The sequence below is a fragment of the Phyllobates terribilis genome, unplaced genomic scaffold (assembly GCF_046119375.1).
Source record: "Phyllobates terribilis strain yellow unplaced genomic scaffold, ASM4611937v1 Scaffold_4__5_contigs__length_816908805, whole genome shotgun sequence".
Classification (NCBI taxonomy): domain Eukaryota; kingdom Metazoa; phylum Chordata; class Amphibia; order Anura; family Dendrobatidae; genus Phyllobates; species Phyllobates terribilis.
The window spans coordinates 408,832,531-408,850,840 of record NW_027362764.1 but is presented as its reverse complement, the minus strand read 5'-3'; the positions used below and the strand labels follow the sequence as shown (position 1 = coordinate 408,850,840).

At 41.3% G+C, this 18,310-nt stretch overlaps 1 protein-coding gene across 3 annotated transcripts in view; it reads right to left on the bottom strand.

Moving 5' to 3' along the window:
- The window catches only part of ABITRAM (actin binding transcription modulator), a 76,400-nt gene that overhangs the window by 39,021 nt on the left and 19,069 nt on the right, over positions 1–18,310 (bottom strand). For all 3 annotated transcript variants that reach the window (XM_073678606.1, XM_073678605.1, XM_073678607.1), the window contains exon 2: positions 16,968–17,060. In XM_073678606.1, coding sequence (XP_073534707.1) covers positions 16,968–17,034 — 67 coding nt within the window. In that variant the 5' untranslated portion in view covers positions 17,035–17,060. The remainder of the gene's footprint in view (positions 1–16,967; positions 17,061–18,310) is intronic.

Genomic DNA, 18,310 nt, shown 5'->3' with positions numbered 1-18,310 from the left:
GTCAATCAATGTGTTGATGAAGGAGCACCACATCAAGACCCTGTCATGGCAAGCCCAATCTACAGACCTGAACCCCATTGAAAACCTCTGGAATGTAATCAAGAGGAAGATGGATAGTCACAAGCCATCAAACAAAGAAGAACTGCTTAAAATTTTTGTGCCAGGAGTGGCATAAGTTCACCCAAAAGCAGTATGAAACACTGGTGGAAAGCATGCCAAGACGCATGAAAGCTGTGATTAAAAATCATGGTTATTCCACAAAATATTGATTTCTGAACTCTTCCTGAGTTAAAACATGAGTATTGTTGTTTCTAAATGAATAACAACTTGCTTTCTTTGCATTATTTGAGGTCTGAAAGCACTGTTTTTTTTATTATTTTGACGATTTCTCATTTGCTGCAAATAAATATTACATTTTTAGCTTTGAATTTCAGAGACATGTTGTCTGTAGTTTATAGAATAAAACAACAATGTACATTTTACTCAAAAATATACCTATAAAGAGAAAAATCAGAGAAAATGAAAATTTTGCAATGGTCTCAATTTTTGCCAAAGCTGTATATTAGGATTAGGGCATCAACCACTGCTGTCAGAGAGGGAGAGCGGTTAGGGACAAAAGGGGGCTAGAATTAGCACCCTAGAGGTTGTTAGGTCTCTTCTTTACCTTTATTATATGTATTTTTCTCCTCTACTACAGAAAAACTTATTTAGATTTTTTAATTTGAGGGAAAGAGTGACCTTTATAAGGCTTTCTTTTTTTCTCTAAAGCTCCCATATACCTTAGATGGCTGTTGGAACAAATGAAAGTTCAGCCAGATGCGATCTTGGTCATTTCTCCCATACACAGAAATGTGCATATTGCAGAGCACTCCTATGTTATGTCTGCTACTACCAGACATCTCAGGCGGGGGCTTTGCTCAAGAACAAAATGATATGCAATCTGAAATCAGACATGTCTGTTCCTTAAAGGGGTATTCCCATCTTCAAGATCCTATCCCAATATCTAGTAGGTGTAATAATAATAATATTAGCAAATAACTCTAATTAGAAATGTAGTATAGTACATTTGATTCGCTATGCCACTTATCTCATGTGCAGGCAATACAGGACCTTAGGTATCCACGGTTACGACCACTAGCAGCTAGCTAACTAACTGTCACTTTATCAGTGGACGTAACCATGGATACCTAAGGTCCTGCGATGACTGCACATGAGGAAAGAGACATAGCGAATCAAAAATACTATACTACATTTCTAATTAGAGTTATTTGCTAATATTATATTATTACACCCACTACATATTGGGATAGGATCTGGGAGATGGGAATACCCCTTTAACTCCCCTGTTAATCATCTGTCCGGGAACCCCACACACATAAAAACTACCCATCAATATCGGCCGATGTTAGTCTAATATTGTATAGGGGGGCTTAAGAATTTAAATCAGATAGAGTCCTCTATCTTGGACTGGCTGCAGGGACAGGAAAGTGATGATGTATGATCTCCTCCTGTCTGTGGGTAAAAGTAGGCATGAGTCATACCAGCAAAGTAAAAATCAAAACAAAAGAAATGCTTTAGAAAAATAAAAGACTATTTAATTTTTTACCGTATCTGTATCAACCCAAATTACCACTAGATTGCTACTTCGCGCCACCTGAAAAAGCCATTTATTTTTTTCTAAAGAAAAACCGAGTTGTTAATTTTTGCTGACTTTGTCTCAAAAAAAATGTAAAAGCAATCAAAAAATCTGCAGCGCAAAAATGATACCAACTAAAATTGTAGTTTGTCCCTCCAAAAATAAGCCCTCATACATCCCAGCAGACGAAAAAATAAAATAATTATGGATATTAGAATATGGAAATATAAAAAAAAAGTTTTTATTTAAATAGGATTTTATTGTAAGAAAGCATAAATAAACAATATATATTTGGACATTTCGCACAGCTGTGTCCATAACAACCCATACTACCAAATTAGTTTATCCTGCCCAGTAGATGTCTTTTAAAAAAAATGTTCCTGTGCTGAGATAATCTTATAAATGTGCCCCTGCTGTGTACTGTGTAATGGCCGTGTCTGACTGTGCAGGAACATGGTCTGATCATACCACATCTCCTGGGCAGGGAAGGGCACAAAAAAAAAAAAAAAAAAAAAAGAGTATACAGACAATACAGCATGTGATTACAAATGATTCTTTGATATGAAACACTGCTTAACCCCTTCCCGACATTTGCAGTATATACAGCTGTGCTCAAAACTTTACATACCCCGGCAGAATTTTTCCTTTCTTGGCCTTGTTTCAGAGAATATAAATGATAACAAAAAAACTTTTTCTCCACTCATGGCTATTGGTTGGGTGAAGCCATTTATTGTCAAACTACTGTGTTTTCTCTTTTTAATTCTTAATGACAACCAAAAACATCCAAATGACCCTGATCAAAAGTTCACATACCCCAGTTCTTAATACCGTGTATTGCCCCCTCTAACATCAATGACAGCTTGAAGTCTTTTGTGGTAGTTGTGGATGAGGTTCTTTAATTTCTCAAATGGTAAAGATGCCCATTCTTTTTCGCAAAAAGCCTCCAGTTCCTGTGAAACTCGATCAAAAAGACGAATATGAATAAAAATGGTACCGCTGAAAACATCATCTTGTTCCACAAAATACAAGTCGCTATACAACTCCATCAGCAGAAAAATAAAAAAAGTTATAGCTCTCAGAAAAAAGCGATGCAAAAATAATTATTTTTTCTATAAAATAGTTGTTATTGTGTAAAAGCACCAAAACTAAAAAAAACTATATAAATGTGGTATCGCTGTAATCGTACTGACCCGAAGAATAAGGCTGCCTTATCAATTTTACCACTTGCGGAGTGGCATTAAAAAAAAAAAATTCCTGAATTGCTGGTTTTTGTTCTGCCTCCCAAAAATCAGAATAGAAAGCGATCAAAAATTGTCACGTGCCCGAAAATGGTACCAATAAAAAAGTCAACTCGCCCCGCAAAATCCAAGCCCTCACATGACTGTCAGTCATGACAGCCATGACTGGCAGCCAAACATAAAAAACGTAATATAAATTGCTATCGCTGTAATCGCACCGACCCGAAGAAAAAAGTCAAAATCAAATCAACAAAAAAAAAGCAAGTCCCCACTCAGGTTCGTCATCGGTTATCGGAAATATAGGGGGCTTCCACGTTACTGGTAGCATAAAGGCTCTGGAAAAGCGCAATGGCTCCTTGCCCCCAAAAGAAATTCAGCAAATTCTGCACTCCCAAATCCAAATGGATTTCCATATGGAATTATGCAAACATGCGGACTTCTGATGTACTCCATGACCTCTGCCATGATTTTCGTGAAGATCTGTGGTGCAGATCAAATTCCAAACGGGAAAACATTGAACTGGCAGTGTACTGTTCGTTCTCCCTGGGCAATCGCAAATCTCATCGATAGGTCGGGCGAATAGGGACGTGATAATATGTGTCCTGAAGATCGATTGTAGCCATGACAAAGTTGTGGCCTAATAGGGGAACCTGTTGACCTGACAGATTTCATCTTGAATCTACTGTATACTGTGTGCTGATTCAGAGGTTTCAAGTTGATCATAATCCGATTAGATCCGCTTGTTTTGTTTTTTTACCAGAAAGAGCTTGGAGTAGTTTCCCTGTTTCTTTCTCCTTCTGGAATTAGGGAGATTACTCCCGAGGATAACAGGCTTTCCAGACCAGCTATTAAGGTGGATTGCAGTTCTGGAGAGGAGAATTGCGTTGTTCTTACTCTCCATGGGGGATAGGAAGAAAATTCTATTTCTACTTCCACTTCAACCAATTTTAGAGTCCACGGGTCTGTGCATATTTTGCCCCATTGGGGAAGAACCCTCGAGATGCGACCACCTACTGTCTTAGCGTCATGGCTTGTTCTGACGCTGGCCCTGGGAGAGAAAAAGATGTGTGCCCATGTAGGGGGCTAAGGGTGATGAAGACGTCGGGTCAAGAAGGGGTTAAGTGTTTGTGTGTTATATGGGTATGTAGTTTCTGATAAAGTGTTTGCTGTGGCCGTTATTGTATTCGGTTCTCCATAGGACCTGCCTAAGGCCGTCCCTGGGATGCGCGAGGTCTGAACAGAGGGGAACTATACAATAGACAGGGATTCAGCTGCACAACATTGCTTGGACACCAGAGAGTTATGATATAGGTCACATCATCAGTTAGGGGGAGTTACAGCATAAGAACAGTTTTTATAGAAAATCATTTCCTGGTTACAGAGAGTGGGGGGAGAGTGAGGAGTGAGGAACATTAGACAGTGTACGCCTGCCTTAGGAGAGGCCTGTGCCAGGCAACTCCAATCCTGGGTTCAAGACCCGAGTGCACAGAACCGGGGTAGGTTCTGTTCCCATACACAGAGAGAGACGGCGTGAGGAGGACGAAGGAAAGCAGACTACAACAGCAGTATCAGCATTGAAGAGGTGTTTTCCTAGTGCAAGTTATCGGAACACAATGAGGACACATTTGAGACAGAATCTGGACGCTGGCTATGTCCTAGGCTCATAGCCTGTTAGAGGTGCTCAGTGAGAGGCCTCTGTTTCCCTAGAGGGGAGTCTCTCAGCCGGGTCCCAGAAGATGTGGAAGATGTTGAGTCTCAGGAAGGGACGAGAACAGACACTGGAAAGGCATATTACTAAGGGGGCTTCACTAACCAAAGATCTAGTCTTGATCTGTATACTGCAGCCGTGTATGGAAGAATTGCACAGTAAAATTGAGTCTGTTAACCCGGATCTACGATATCCTGTCTTACTTGTGGTCGGTGTCGGTTCTGGTCCAAGGGACAGCGTAACAGTGAGTACAGCAAATCCTCCATTGCAGCACACACTCCGGTCTCAGTCTTTAATAGTAGAGGGGGCATTGGGCGAAGTTCCGGCACACAGCGTGATGGTAGAGGCCCTGTGTGCGCCCCTCTACACCCTGTCCACCTATCTGATAGTTCCATTGGCCCGACTTCCCTTTTCCTCTATACTGAGGAGTCTGCTTTTGGGAGGGTTGAAAGGGTCTTTTCTTAGAGCTTCTAGGTTCAAATAAAGTTTTCTTTTTATGTGAGGCCTTCTCCAGTAGGTTGCCAAGGGCTGGCCCGAACATGTACTTCCCCAGAAAAGGAATAGAGCAGCTTCATTTTTGAAGTCACGTCCCCACTCCAAGATTTCGACCAAAGTGCAAGTCTCACAGAGTTTGATAGGCCATACACTCTTGCTGATGCTCTTACTGATTCCACAGATGCGTCTGCTAGAAATCCCGTTGCTTTCTGGAGAAGAGGTAAAGATGTCAGAATGTCTTCTCTGGGAGTACCTGAGGCCAGAAGTTCTTCCAGCTGATTGAGCCAACGGGACATCGATCGTGTAATGCACGTGGATTAGGCATGTGTTCAGCAGTGCTGTTGAAGTTTCCCAAGACTTCCTTAAGAGTCCATCCATCTTGCGTTCCAAGGGGTCCTTCAGCTTGGAGAAATACTCAAATTGTAAGGTCGTTTTCTTGGCCACCCGTACAATCAGGATGTCTATTTTTGGTACTTCTGACCAGCATTCTGCTGTCTCATCGTTCACCGGGAGCCTGTCCCTTAGCTCAGCGGGAGTGTTCAGACTCTTTTCCGGGAGTGTTCAGCTTCTTTTACGGGGAATCCCATTCCTCCAGTAATAGGTCCCAATGTTCTTGTGTATGGGAAATACTAGCTTTTTCCTTGAATGTAGACCACCGAACATATCTTCCTGTACTGTCTGGGAAGTCTTCTCCTCCTCTACCTCCATGGTTCTCCTTAGCGCCATAAGGAGCTCTTCCATGTTCTCTGAGGAGAAATAATATTTTTTATGTTTGAAGTCGTCTGGGCTTTGCTCACCTTCCTCTGGAAGTTCCTCTGGAATAGACATCTCCTCCTGAGAGTCCCCGTCCAGGCTAATCTTCCTCTTGTTAGCTGCTGGGGGAGGTTGTGGGTTGGGAGAAAGAGGCCAGGGAAGATTTAATCTCTTGGCAGACAATTCCCTTAGTCTGTTCCATTAAGGAAGGTTGTTCTTCCCTGATGATCTTCTCCGTGCATTCTTTACATAAGGGTTTCTTATGGGAAGAAGCCAGTTTCTTTGTACAGACTGCACATCTACGTGAGGTTTTGGATCTGCTTCCAGGTGCAGGTTCCTTGTCCCCCTGAAAGAGAGGGGAGAAGGAATAAAAGGCTATAATATCTTATACCTGCATACTGGAGACCGACTTCCAGTGCCATATTACTTACTGGGACTGGAACAGCGCCGGATTCTGCAGATGCAGAGAGGGAAAACCCTGAACCTTTCATGGTAACATACAGGATTGGTCCTATCTTAAGGTGTCTTCTTATTCTGGGCTCTTATATGAGTGACCAGATTACAGCACACTCCTCTCATTAGAGTGTCTCCTCCCCCCCCATCCAGGTGAAAACTGATTAGTTTTGCAATCACCGGCAATCATTGCCATTTCTCATACTATATGCGATGCGTTCCAGAGCGGAATGCAAAAATTCCGGAAGGGACATCATCCGCCGCCCGGCGTCTGACGTCATTTCAGGCGCCACCATGATGCGCGCGCTCCAGTGCGAAGTACGGAAATCACCCAGGAGACCAGCGCTTCTCTCCTTGAGAGGAGGTGGGAGGAAGAGATGGGCTAGAGAGCGCAGACAGGCTTCTACCCTGAAGACTCCTCAGACCTTGCCCGAAGGTGCGGACTGGAGGGGAGTCCCGCGTCCTCTATGGAGATGGGAGCAGCGTTTGGGGAGGAGTGGCAAGCCCACTCGGCCCCCTACTGCCTGGTTATTCTGCTTTTCCCTAGGTGCCTGCCGCCAGAGCAGCACACTTTCGGATGACCTCTCCATCCCTGATAGGTACAGGAAAAAACCCTGGAGGGAGGATGTGGGAGAGGTATTTAACTTCTTCATGTTTCCTGTCCCTATTAGGGTGGGTTTCCATCCTCCAGTGTGCTGTCGTGAAGGAGAGGGGGGGGGGTTATTAGAGAAAAAATGGTTTTGTAAATTTGGTTGAAAAAAATGAGAAATTGCTGGTAAACTTTTAAGCCTTATAACTTCCTAACAAAAAACTTGTGACATACCATCATGTGTGACATATCTCTCTAATTTAAGGGCATAAAAATTCAAAGTTTGAAAATTGCAACATTTTCGCCAAATTTCCGATTGTTTCACAAATAAACGCCAGTCATATCAAATAAATTTTACCACTATCATGAAGTACAATATGTCATGAAAAAACAATCTCAGAAACAGTGGGATCCGTTGAAGCGTTCCAGAGTTACTACCTCAAAGTATAAATCTGCGTATGAAAAATAGCTGAGATTCTCATCCAGAAAAGTTGGAGAGTGTCAGGCTAGTGTCATGTGTTTTTTTTCTCATCTAGTCTACCCTAGAATCCGTATGCCATGAGTGTGTGCTTTTTTTCCCCTCACCTAGCATCCGTATGACATGTGTATGCAATGCGGTTTTAACATCAGCTTTTACATACATACAGTAATTCTCTGTCATTTCAAGCACGGTAGAAGGTCTGCCATGTTCCCCAATGATAATCCGCATGTGCTGTGCACATGCTGCGGAAATTTCCGCAGCGGGTTATCATTGCGGAAAAAAACGCAGCACTACCAATTATTTTGCGGAAGCACTGCGTTTTCGCCGCCACTGACTTGCATTGGGACGCTAGGATTCTGCATCACTGGATCTGTACATGCGGAATCCATGAGTTTCAATGTGCAGATGGTACCCGGGTCTGGAGGAGAGGAGACTTTCCTCCAGACCCAGGTACCATAGAACCTGTAAAAAAAAGAATAAAATAAAAAATAAATATTATATTAGCCTTCTGACGGCTCGCGGTGTGCTTGTCTTCGCTTGCCGGCAGATCGCGGTGGACTTAAGGACCTGCGCTGATGTCATTTAGTCATGAGATGGGTCACGCGACGCTTACGTCGGCAGGTCCTTCAGTGTACCGCGAGCTGCCGGCAAGCCAGGAAAGATGGATTAAAGACTCCAGGGGCCATCAGAAGGTAAATATAGATTTATTTTTTTATTTTTTACAATTCTTTAAAGTCACACTATATAAATCCATGCCGTTTGCATGGATTTATATAGTGTGACCAAGTTGTCAAGCACTTTCCAAGTGATGCTAAAATCTCTTGGAAAGCGCTTGACAACCCGCATGTGGAAATGCATGTGAAGAACGCTTCACATCCGCATGTCCCTGGCAGGAAAAAAGCATGTACAATCCGCATGCGTTTTTTCTGCCAGGGAGATGCAGGAATGGTCAGGAAAAAATCCGGAGCATTTCTGCATAGTGGGCACATAGCCTTAAACTGTTGATGATCTAAATATTATACTGACTCATTTTCATCGACCATTTAGGAAAATCGGGAAAAAAATATCATTTGCAAAATAATTTGGAACGTGGTGTATACATACGGATTAGGCAGGGCACTGCCATCTCAAAGGTTTGTAGGGAAAAAGTGAAAAAAAATGTGAATAAAATTGCAACTGAAGTTAAAGTAAAGCATCAATCTAGGGTTTAATACATCACTTTAAGGGATTGTTCACACAACTGTATTTTCTGTTCAAGTGCTGTCCGTGCAGATGAGCATTTTTTTTTTTCACTGACCGAATCTGCGCGTGGGGGGTGGATTCGTAGAATGCAATATTTTCTGCCACAAATCAGATGAGACTTGCCCCCTACTCAAGTCTATGGGTGTGCAAAAATAAATTGGATGCCATATGGAGCCGCAGTATAGCATCTGATTTTTACAGATACACTGCAATTCTGTAACAGAATAATAGAAAAATGTAAATGGTCTTGTAAATGATTAACACCTGCTGCAAAAATAAACGGACTGCACACAGGTGACAAATGAGAAAGACCATTGTCCCATTTTCAGACTGAAACTGAAGGATGTTTAATACACTCGTGTGAACCTACCCTGGATCAACAAAATAGGTTACAAGGCTATGCGTTTCAGCGTTGTACAGACACCTTCCTCAGGCCAATTAGGTGCAGAAAGAGACAAGAGCAGTTTAAATAGGGAAAAAGTGGGGGAAAACATGGATACAAGGCCATTTTAGTATTGGGTATAAAAAAATAATCTAAAAAATTTTTTTTGCTAAGTAACCAAATGCTATAGCGTCTGCTAGCCAATGGATAACACTAAACTGTGTGTGTGACGATTGGGCAGATGGACGGGGCCATGAGCCAATGAGAAAGCACCAGGTGATAACAGGGATTTTGGCTGATTGACAGGGCTGTGAGTAAATGAGGAAGCACCAAGCTTTTACCGAGATCTAGGCAGATAAGACAGGTCTGTAGACCAATGGAAACACATTAGGCTGCAAAAAGTAGCTGGACATGAATGTAAACCAATTAAATAGTACTAGGTTATAACAAGAGGTTATGCAAATAAAAATGAGGACCATAATAAACAATAAAACTGTGGATAATACACTAACACAAATAATACTATACAGTACAATAATGGAAAGTAATACAATGCTTGATAAACAATAAAACCTAAATGGTGACATTATATGTTGCTCTGATACAGAGCTCCAAATACCTACATAACATTTTATGCCTGGGGTTGATGCTGCAGTGGAAGGAAATAAATCAGTATTCAACAAGCTTCCTCTAGTAGTAGCCTTAGGCTAGCAGAATATTGTCATTTAACCCCTTAAGGACTATCTGAATGGACAATAATTTTTTGTTGTTTTTCACTGCAGCACTCCAAGACTCATAAGCTTTTCATATTCCATTAAGGCTATGTGCGCACGTTCAGGATTTGAAGCAGAAATTTCTGCAGCATTTCTGAATCTCCTTGGCAAGAAAAACGATGCGGAAAAAACATGCGTTTTGCCGCGATTTTGACATGTTTATTGAATCGTTTTTTAATGCGTTTTTGTACATCAATGAATGCTTTTTGGAGCTAAATAAAGTTATTTGAAAAGGAACGTGAGACATTGCTTTAACCCTTGGATTACTGACAGAACTGGGATGAGTATATTGGTTAATTTAAGAATGTGCTGTTTTATTTCAAATAAAGTATTTACTCTGTGTGTGTGTGTGTTTATTTAACTCTTTACTTTAATTAGGTGTCTGATCAACACCTTGTCATCACCAAACAAAAGAGCTAGGTGTCAGCTAATCCCATTTACCTAATCTTCATCAGCATTCCCATTCATGTAATTTTTGGGGCAGCTGTAAGCTCCTATTTTAAGCCTAGGAAGGTGCCATTAGGCAAATATGGTCCCTGGCTATTATTAACAGCTCACAGCTGTCTTGTTAGCAGCTACATCCTTTCAATCAACAACAAGCAGCGCTTTGGACACAGCGTATTTTTGCTTCATCCAAAACGCGGTGTTCTAATGCCGCACTTTTGTTGTAGGTACATGTGAATCCACAGCATATAATGACACTTCAATCAGTCAATCCGCTACAAAAATTGACATGCTGCGGGTGAGTTTGGGTATGAAATCCCATGTCCACTATGCATGCATCAGAGGCTGTGAATCACCCATGGACACGGACATGCAGATCATCTTTCAGGACGGTAGCATGTCAAATTCTCTTGTGGAGTCGCTAGTCTCCACAAATATTATACCTGCGGATTTGCTGCAGTTCAATTAGGCTATGTGCCCACGATGCAGAAATGCGCGTTTCTGCATCTCCCTGGCAGAAAAAACGCATGCAGATTGTACATGCGTTTTTCCTGCCAGGGACAAGCGGATGTGAAGCGTTCTTCACATGCATTTTCGCATGCGGGTTGTCAAGCGCTTTCCAAGAGATTTTTGCATCACTTGGAAAGTGCTTGACAACTTGGTCACACTATATAAATCCATGCAAACAGCATGGATTTATATAGTGTGACCGAAAGAATGGTAAAAAAATAAATATTATATTCACCTTCTGAAGGCCCCCGAAGTCTTTATCCGATGCGTCCTGGTTTGCCGGCAGATCGCGTAAGATCATAGATTTAAATCATAGATTTAAGGACCTGCCGACGTCAACAGTCGCGTGACCCGACACATGACTAAATGACGTCACCGCAGGTCCTTTTAGACTACTGCGAGCTGCCGGCAGGCCAGGTAAGTATAATGTATATTTTTTATTTTATTCTTTTTTTTTTTTTTTTTTTTTACAGGTTCTATGGTACCTGGGTCTGGAGGAGAGTCTCCTCTCCTCCAGACCCGGGTACCATCCGCACATTGAAACGCATGGAATGCGCATGTACAGATGCAGTGATGCGGATTCCATGAGTTCCCATGCAAGTCAATAGCGGCGAAAACGCAGCGCTTCCGCAAAATAATTGGTAGTGCTGCGTATTTTTCCGCAAGGATAACCCGCAGCGGAAGTTTCTGCAGCATGTGCACAGCACATGCGGATTATCATTGGGGAATATTGCAGACCTTCTACCAAGCGTTTAAGCGTTTCTGCAGCGGAATTGCCGCTGCGGAAACGCTTAAAAAAACGCATAGTGGGCACACAGCCTTAAGGTCAATGGGTCGGAAAAGCTGCGGAAACGCTGCATAGAAAGGACCTGTTGTGTTTTTTTCCGAAATGGCAATCCTGAGCGGAAATTTCCGCATCATGTGCACAGCACATCAGGATTGCCATTGCAATAGCTGGCAGACCGATTACCAAATGTTTTTGTTGCGTTTCCGTGCCACGAAAACGCTTTGAAAACACTACGTGCACACTTAACCTAAAGATGCCTTTATGAAAGCATGCTCTCTTCTTCAGTTTCTAAGGCTACCATTTTGGTGTACATATTTATCGATTAAATGTATTTTTGGAGCAGATGGAACAAAAAAAAAAGCAATTAACCTAATGTAACTCTAGCAGGTGTGACTTCGTCTTTGAAATCTATGGGCAGCAGTGAATTGTGGGAAGTCAATTTGCTTTACAAATGCCATAAATGTTACAACTTTTAAGGCCACATTCACTTGCATAGTATTTGGTCAGTATTTTAAATCAGTATTTGTGAGTCAAAACCAGGAGTGGGTGATAAATACAGAAGTGGTGACGTGTTTCTATTATACTTTTCCTCTGATTGTTCCACTCTTGGTTTTTGCTCACAAATACTGATGTAAAATATTGATCAAATACTGAATGTGTGACCGTGGCCTAAAGGAAATGTTGCTACTGTTAACAAATATGATATACTAATTACATGCTCTAAACAAGTGTCATCACTTACACCTCTTCGTGAATCAGGAGTGTCTGACTAAGGCACTGACTAAATACTTTATATTTATGCATTGTTTTATGTTGTATGTAAAAATTATTATTATTTTTTTATATAATCTAAAATATAGGGTGGTAGATGACAATATATCCTATGAAGTATTAAGATTATAGGATTCACAAGTTGTTGTTTTTTTACAGCGAATCCTTTTTATAAGAACCCTATATGCTTCATTAGGCATTATTTTATAACAATCCTTTTTACTCTATTGAGCATATATGAACTCAAGGGGTTAATATAGAGGTATTACTCTGTATCTGGCCCCGCCCCTTTTAAGTAATTGTATACCTAGTCAAATGTATATAATGATCAATTGTTTGCTGCTTGTCACACCTGATGAAGGTGGCTGTGTCCACCGAAACGCGTTGTGTGTATATTAATAAATCAGTCCTTTTAATATTTTTGCCCTGTTATTGGCGCTCTGGTACCGCTATTCATATCCATTTATTGACTAAGGCCGGAGTCACACTACACGTGGACAAAATCGTTCCGATTCTCAGTGCTGAGAGTCGCACGAGTGTTGTCTGTATGGTAATCCGTGTGTAATGCGATTGCAAAACGATGATGCGATATTTTCTCACCCATGTAGCCATATGACATCCGTATGAAATGCGTTTTTTTCTCTACGACTATTATTCTCCTATCATTTACAGGACCATTTACAGTGTTCTATGCTACAGAATGATAATGTATCTGTAAAAGTTGGATGGCATGCGGATGGTTCGTGTGGCATCTGATTTTTTTCTCGTATCCATAGGCTCGCATTGGCGAGTCTAGCACGATATACGTATACAATCTCTTCATGCTGCGATTTTGCACAAACGCCAAATACGCCTGAAGAAAAAAAAAAGGTGATCTGAGCTGCCCCATAGAATAACACTTGGCTGAGTGCTATGCAATGTTTTATCACATAACACTCGTCCGTGTTATACGGTAGTGTGACTCCGGCCTACAACATGCCCCTTATTAAGAACGGCGAGAACAATGGAATTGGCAATTGGCTTTTGGAGCACAGGTTTTGCAAGGCTTGGGTTTTTTTGGGTAGAAGATATTGTTTTGCCAGCGTTTATAGCTACATTTTGCCGCTAACCGATGACGGACCGGAGTGAGGGTTTGATTAGGTTTACAATTATCCTATGAGATACACTGAGAACTGACATCGGGTTTTCCATCTGAATATGAGAAAACCGGCATTCATACAGAAGGGTGATTGCTTTTTATATTTTGTGTGCGGCAGTATTATAATAAAAAACAGCATTATTAGCATTGTTTATTTGTTCTTTTCTACGGTGTTCACTGATTGAATTAAATAGTGTATCAATTTTATGGTTTGGGTTGTTACACAAGTGACAATACCAATTATATGCACATTTCTTAATTTATTTTTGTTTTTACATAAAAGATGCGTTTTTAATGGCAAAACATTTATGATTTTTTTCAGGTTTTGGGTATTTTTTTGTTATTTTTACAAATATTATTGAACTTTTACTTTTTTTTTACTTAGTCCCCTTATGGGACATAAACATTTAGGCTATGTTCACACACGTGTTTTTTCTGATGCAAATCTGCTGCTAACTTTTCTCTGGCAGGAAAACAGCGGTGTAAAAAATGCGCGTATTTGTAGCATTTTTTTGCTGCGTATTTTTGACCACCCATTACTTCCTCTAGGTAAAAAAACGCAGCAAATACGCAGCAAAAAGGCAGGTGCGTTTTCTGCTGCAGAAAAGGTGAAAGAAGTGCCATGCTCTATTTTCCAAATACGCAAGCAAGGCAGAAAATACACAGCAAACAACAAGCAACATGTGTGAACAGAGAAGTCTGGTTTCTCATACATTTGCTGGTACTGCAAAACGCAGCTGAAAATTTGCATAAAAATCTGAGCTGCAAAATAAACCGCAAAACACAACGTGTGAGAACATAGCCTTACACCTTGATCTAATACACTACATCTATATTGAAGTTCACTAGACATGTCAGTTTCACACTGAGATATGGCTTGTTAGACACTGCTTATGGTATCACCTAACAGGAGCCTGAAGCTGGCAGACCTGCAGGCCATTGCATGTCCTTGAGCTACCATAGCAACCATTGGCACCCCATAATCTAGCTCCTTCGCTCTCACCAAGTGTAGATGCCACCATTGTCATGTTACTTCAGGCGGTGATCGTGCGTACTTGATCATCATGTTGTGGGAACTCCACCAGATCATGATATATATGGTCAAATGTTTTGAAGGGGTTAAGCATGGCTTTTTATTCTCTTTATTATTGTATTATCGTCTAAATAATAAAGTAACAAAAAATTGACTCTCCTTTTGCATCTATTTTTTTATAAACACTTTATCTTTGTCTTATAAGGTTACTTGAAGTTTTGTGAGCCTTATCACTCATAATACACAGCAATATTTCTGCATAGCAGTGCATTATGCCTGTCAGCATGCTGTGTAAGGCAGCAGGGTCTAATAGGAGCATTAAAGGGAACCTGTCACCAGAAAAACGCTATTAACCTGCATACATGGGGTAGCTGGGAGAAAATTATGTTTATTCCTCCCAGCAGTGTTCAGCTTTCAGTCATAGGGGTGGTGCCGGTCCAGCTGTAACCGCACCCCTTGCCCTGACTGACACTGGCTCAGCATTGGAGCCGGCTGTCAGTCAGAGCCGAGGGGGGGGGGGGGGGTGTTACAGCCGCTACTCTGTATACTCACAACAGTGAGTGAACCCAAGCCGGCACCGGCCCTATGACTGGAAGCCGAATTCTGCAGGGAGGAATAAAGTTCATTTTCTCCTTGCTAAGTGCAGGCGTCGGCAGGTTAATAATGCTATTAACCTCCAGATTAACACCATATCTGCAGGTTAATAGCGTTTTTTCTGTTGACAGGTTACCTTTACATGCAGCAATGGGAGTAATTGTTAGGCCTCTGGGTGCCATGACTGTGCATTAAGGGAAGATCAGTGGGCTGATGGAGGGAGCCCCCTCACTCTATGCAAGCAATTAAATGCCACAGCCACTAGATAAGCATGACATACAATACTTTGTCTAAGTTTTAGGCCGTAGTGGAGAAAATGCAGCAAAGTGATAAGTGTTAATAGTTCATCTTTATCAGTAATGTCTCTCCCAGGCAGATTTCAAAGCATACTGGTGTTTCTAGATGTGCTCTTCAAGCTCTTTCTAAGAAGCAGCAACAAATAGGCAACGGAAAAGCAGTGGTCGGCTTACTTCACTTCATAATCAACATCAATCAATGGGATCCAGCTACACCCATCTACTATTCGGAGAAATCTTGCCAGAAGTGGTCATCATAAAAAAAAATTGCGGACAAAAAACAAAACAAAAAAAACATACCCTCGACATAGAAACAAGGCCAAGTGATTGAACTATGTGCAAACAAATAGGACCTGGTGTGTAGAAGTAGGTGCTTTAGACTGAGGAGTCAAAATATGAAATATTGACAGGACTGCGGAGTCGGTAAGCCAAACCTCTGACTCAAACTCCTCAATTTCCCTGACTTCCGACTCCACAGCGCTGCCTCACTACTGAGCGTGTACATAAAGTGCAGCACAGATTCATCTCAACTAAAAGCCGACATCCTTAGATCAGGAACAGAACAGACATTTATAGGACATAACATAACTTTCCCAAATTCTTATGAAAAAATATTCAGCACATACTGCACTGAACTACTGTACCCAATTTATTATATATTTTAGGAGTTGGTCCATTTTATAACAACTCCAATTCCATAGCCCTGATTGAACAATTTGCCTTCTGTTGTGGGCAATGAAGGGCTGGAGAGCGGTATAATAATGAGTGTCTGCAGGCTACAGTGAACAATGTGGTTTGGGTCTGAACTTCAGTAAATGAAGTTGGGGATTTGGTCAACATTAATGATGTCCATAATGCTGAGAAATATAGGCAGAAACTTATCCATCATGCAATACCATCAGGGAGGTGTCTGATTAGCTCCAAATATATTCAGCAGCAAGACAAACCCAATTATACACCCAATGTCATTAAGAACTAATCTTCAGTGTAAAGAAGAACAAGGAGTAATTGATGTAATGACACCCACACCTGCCTAAAACTTTTGCATAATACTGTATTTAGTCATCATAAAGCTAGAATTAAACCATACTTGGCACGGATATATGATCGAGTATTAGGGGTTTAAAATGAATAAAAGATATGAAAATACTTTTAAAACTAGGGCAAAGTAGAAGAGGACTTGAAATACTACAACCTATAACTTTTTCCTTGTTGAAAAAAGAAAAAAAAGAGATATACCTGTTAGTAAAAGCTCTTTTATCTCTACAATCTCCACAGCAGCCTGTACAATGAGATACGCTGTACAGACTGAGGAAAGAGTGGAAAGTGTAATGTTAGCTAGCAGGTAGTGACCAGCAGCCCCTCCATATCTGTAACATGGTAGAAAAGGAGCAAAACTGTCTGTAAGGAAAAGCACCATTTTGACCACAGCAATTGTTGGCAACAATGGGAACATTACTATGGAATACAATTTCGCCCCGTTGGATTTTTCTTTTAAGCTGATGTAATACACACACGCAAAGTCTGCAGAGCTTTTTTCGGTGCAGCTGTTTGCTCTGGATAATAGAGAGAGGGGACCCTTTTATTTTTTTACTTCATACACATTGATAGGCATAGTGGGTTTGCATTGTTTGTGCACTTTACCTGATTTATACCATCTTGTAAAATAACGATCAACCACAGAAGGGAATAGTTGAGATGCTTCAGCCATATAAATGTCACCAATAGCAAAGGAACCTAAAAAAAATAGTGGGAAAACATATTAACTACAAGCAAAACAGAGCTTTGGTTTGATTACCAGAAAACTCAGAACGGACTACATGGTCCTGGGACTTTGAGGAGTGTCAAGGATTCACAATCCTAATACAAGAGTGCAAGTCATATTAACAGATTCTGGAATGTGCACACCAATATCACCCAGTGTGTCCTCAAGACTAAAATGTGGAATTTTATGTGGTCCTAAAGTAAGAAAATGAAATTTGTACCTCCTATGAGCAGGTCCAGATTTGCGCAAAAATTTGAGACATTTTTACTTAAAAAAAAAAATCTGTCTAAAAGTTGTCAAGTTCTGGCAATCATGGTACAAAAATCCCAAACTTTGTGCATTCTATATTTTTGTTCACAATTTGCAACTTTAACCCAGATTCATTAAGACTGGGAAATTTTATCGTTGTAATCGCACCAACCCGAAGAATAAATGCGCTTTATCGACTATACCGCACGGTGAGCAGAGCAAAAATAAAAATAAGAACTATTCTTGTACTGCTGTCTATTTGTTCATTCTGCCTCACAAAAATCGGAATAAGGCTCGACTCACATTTATCCTGCTCTCTCCACTTAGTGGTTACGTCGAGATTTCTGTGTAAATTCTCCAAAACCGAGATTCAGATGAAATCCCAGACGGAACCTGTCACTTATCAGGCAAATGGAGTCACTTTGGACTGGTTTCTGTTCCGGCGGTGTCCCATCATTTAAGGCTATGTGCACACAGTCCGGAGCCACCTGCGGCCCTGACACAGCACAATAGCTGCCGGCGGCTTCAGCTCATTTTATGCAAATGAGTGGCGCCATTTTCTTTCCACATGCAGACTTTCCTCATAGAAATTAGGTCTATGGGGAAAGTCTGCATGTGAACCCACCGGAGAAATTGATATGCTGCAGTCTGGAAAGACGAGCCGCATGTCAGTTTCCTTGGGTGATCCGCAGACGCATAGTGGAAATGGGATTTCTACAAATCCCATCCACTAAGCTGTAACATCTGGCCGCTGCGGGTTTGATGCTGCATAAGTCCGCAGAGTCAAACCTGCAGTGGTTCCGGATAGTGGGCACACAGCCTTAGGCATCTTTTTAGCGCACAAGTGTGGGCAACCAGAGATCTGTGCACGCCTGAAAAGATGGATACCACCGGAGAACTTCTGCCTCATTATGATGGGTGGTTTCGCATTTTTGTGGGATTTACACGTAAAAAAACAACCCGACATAAGTGC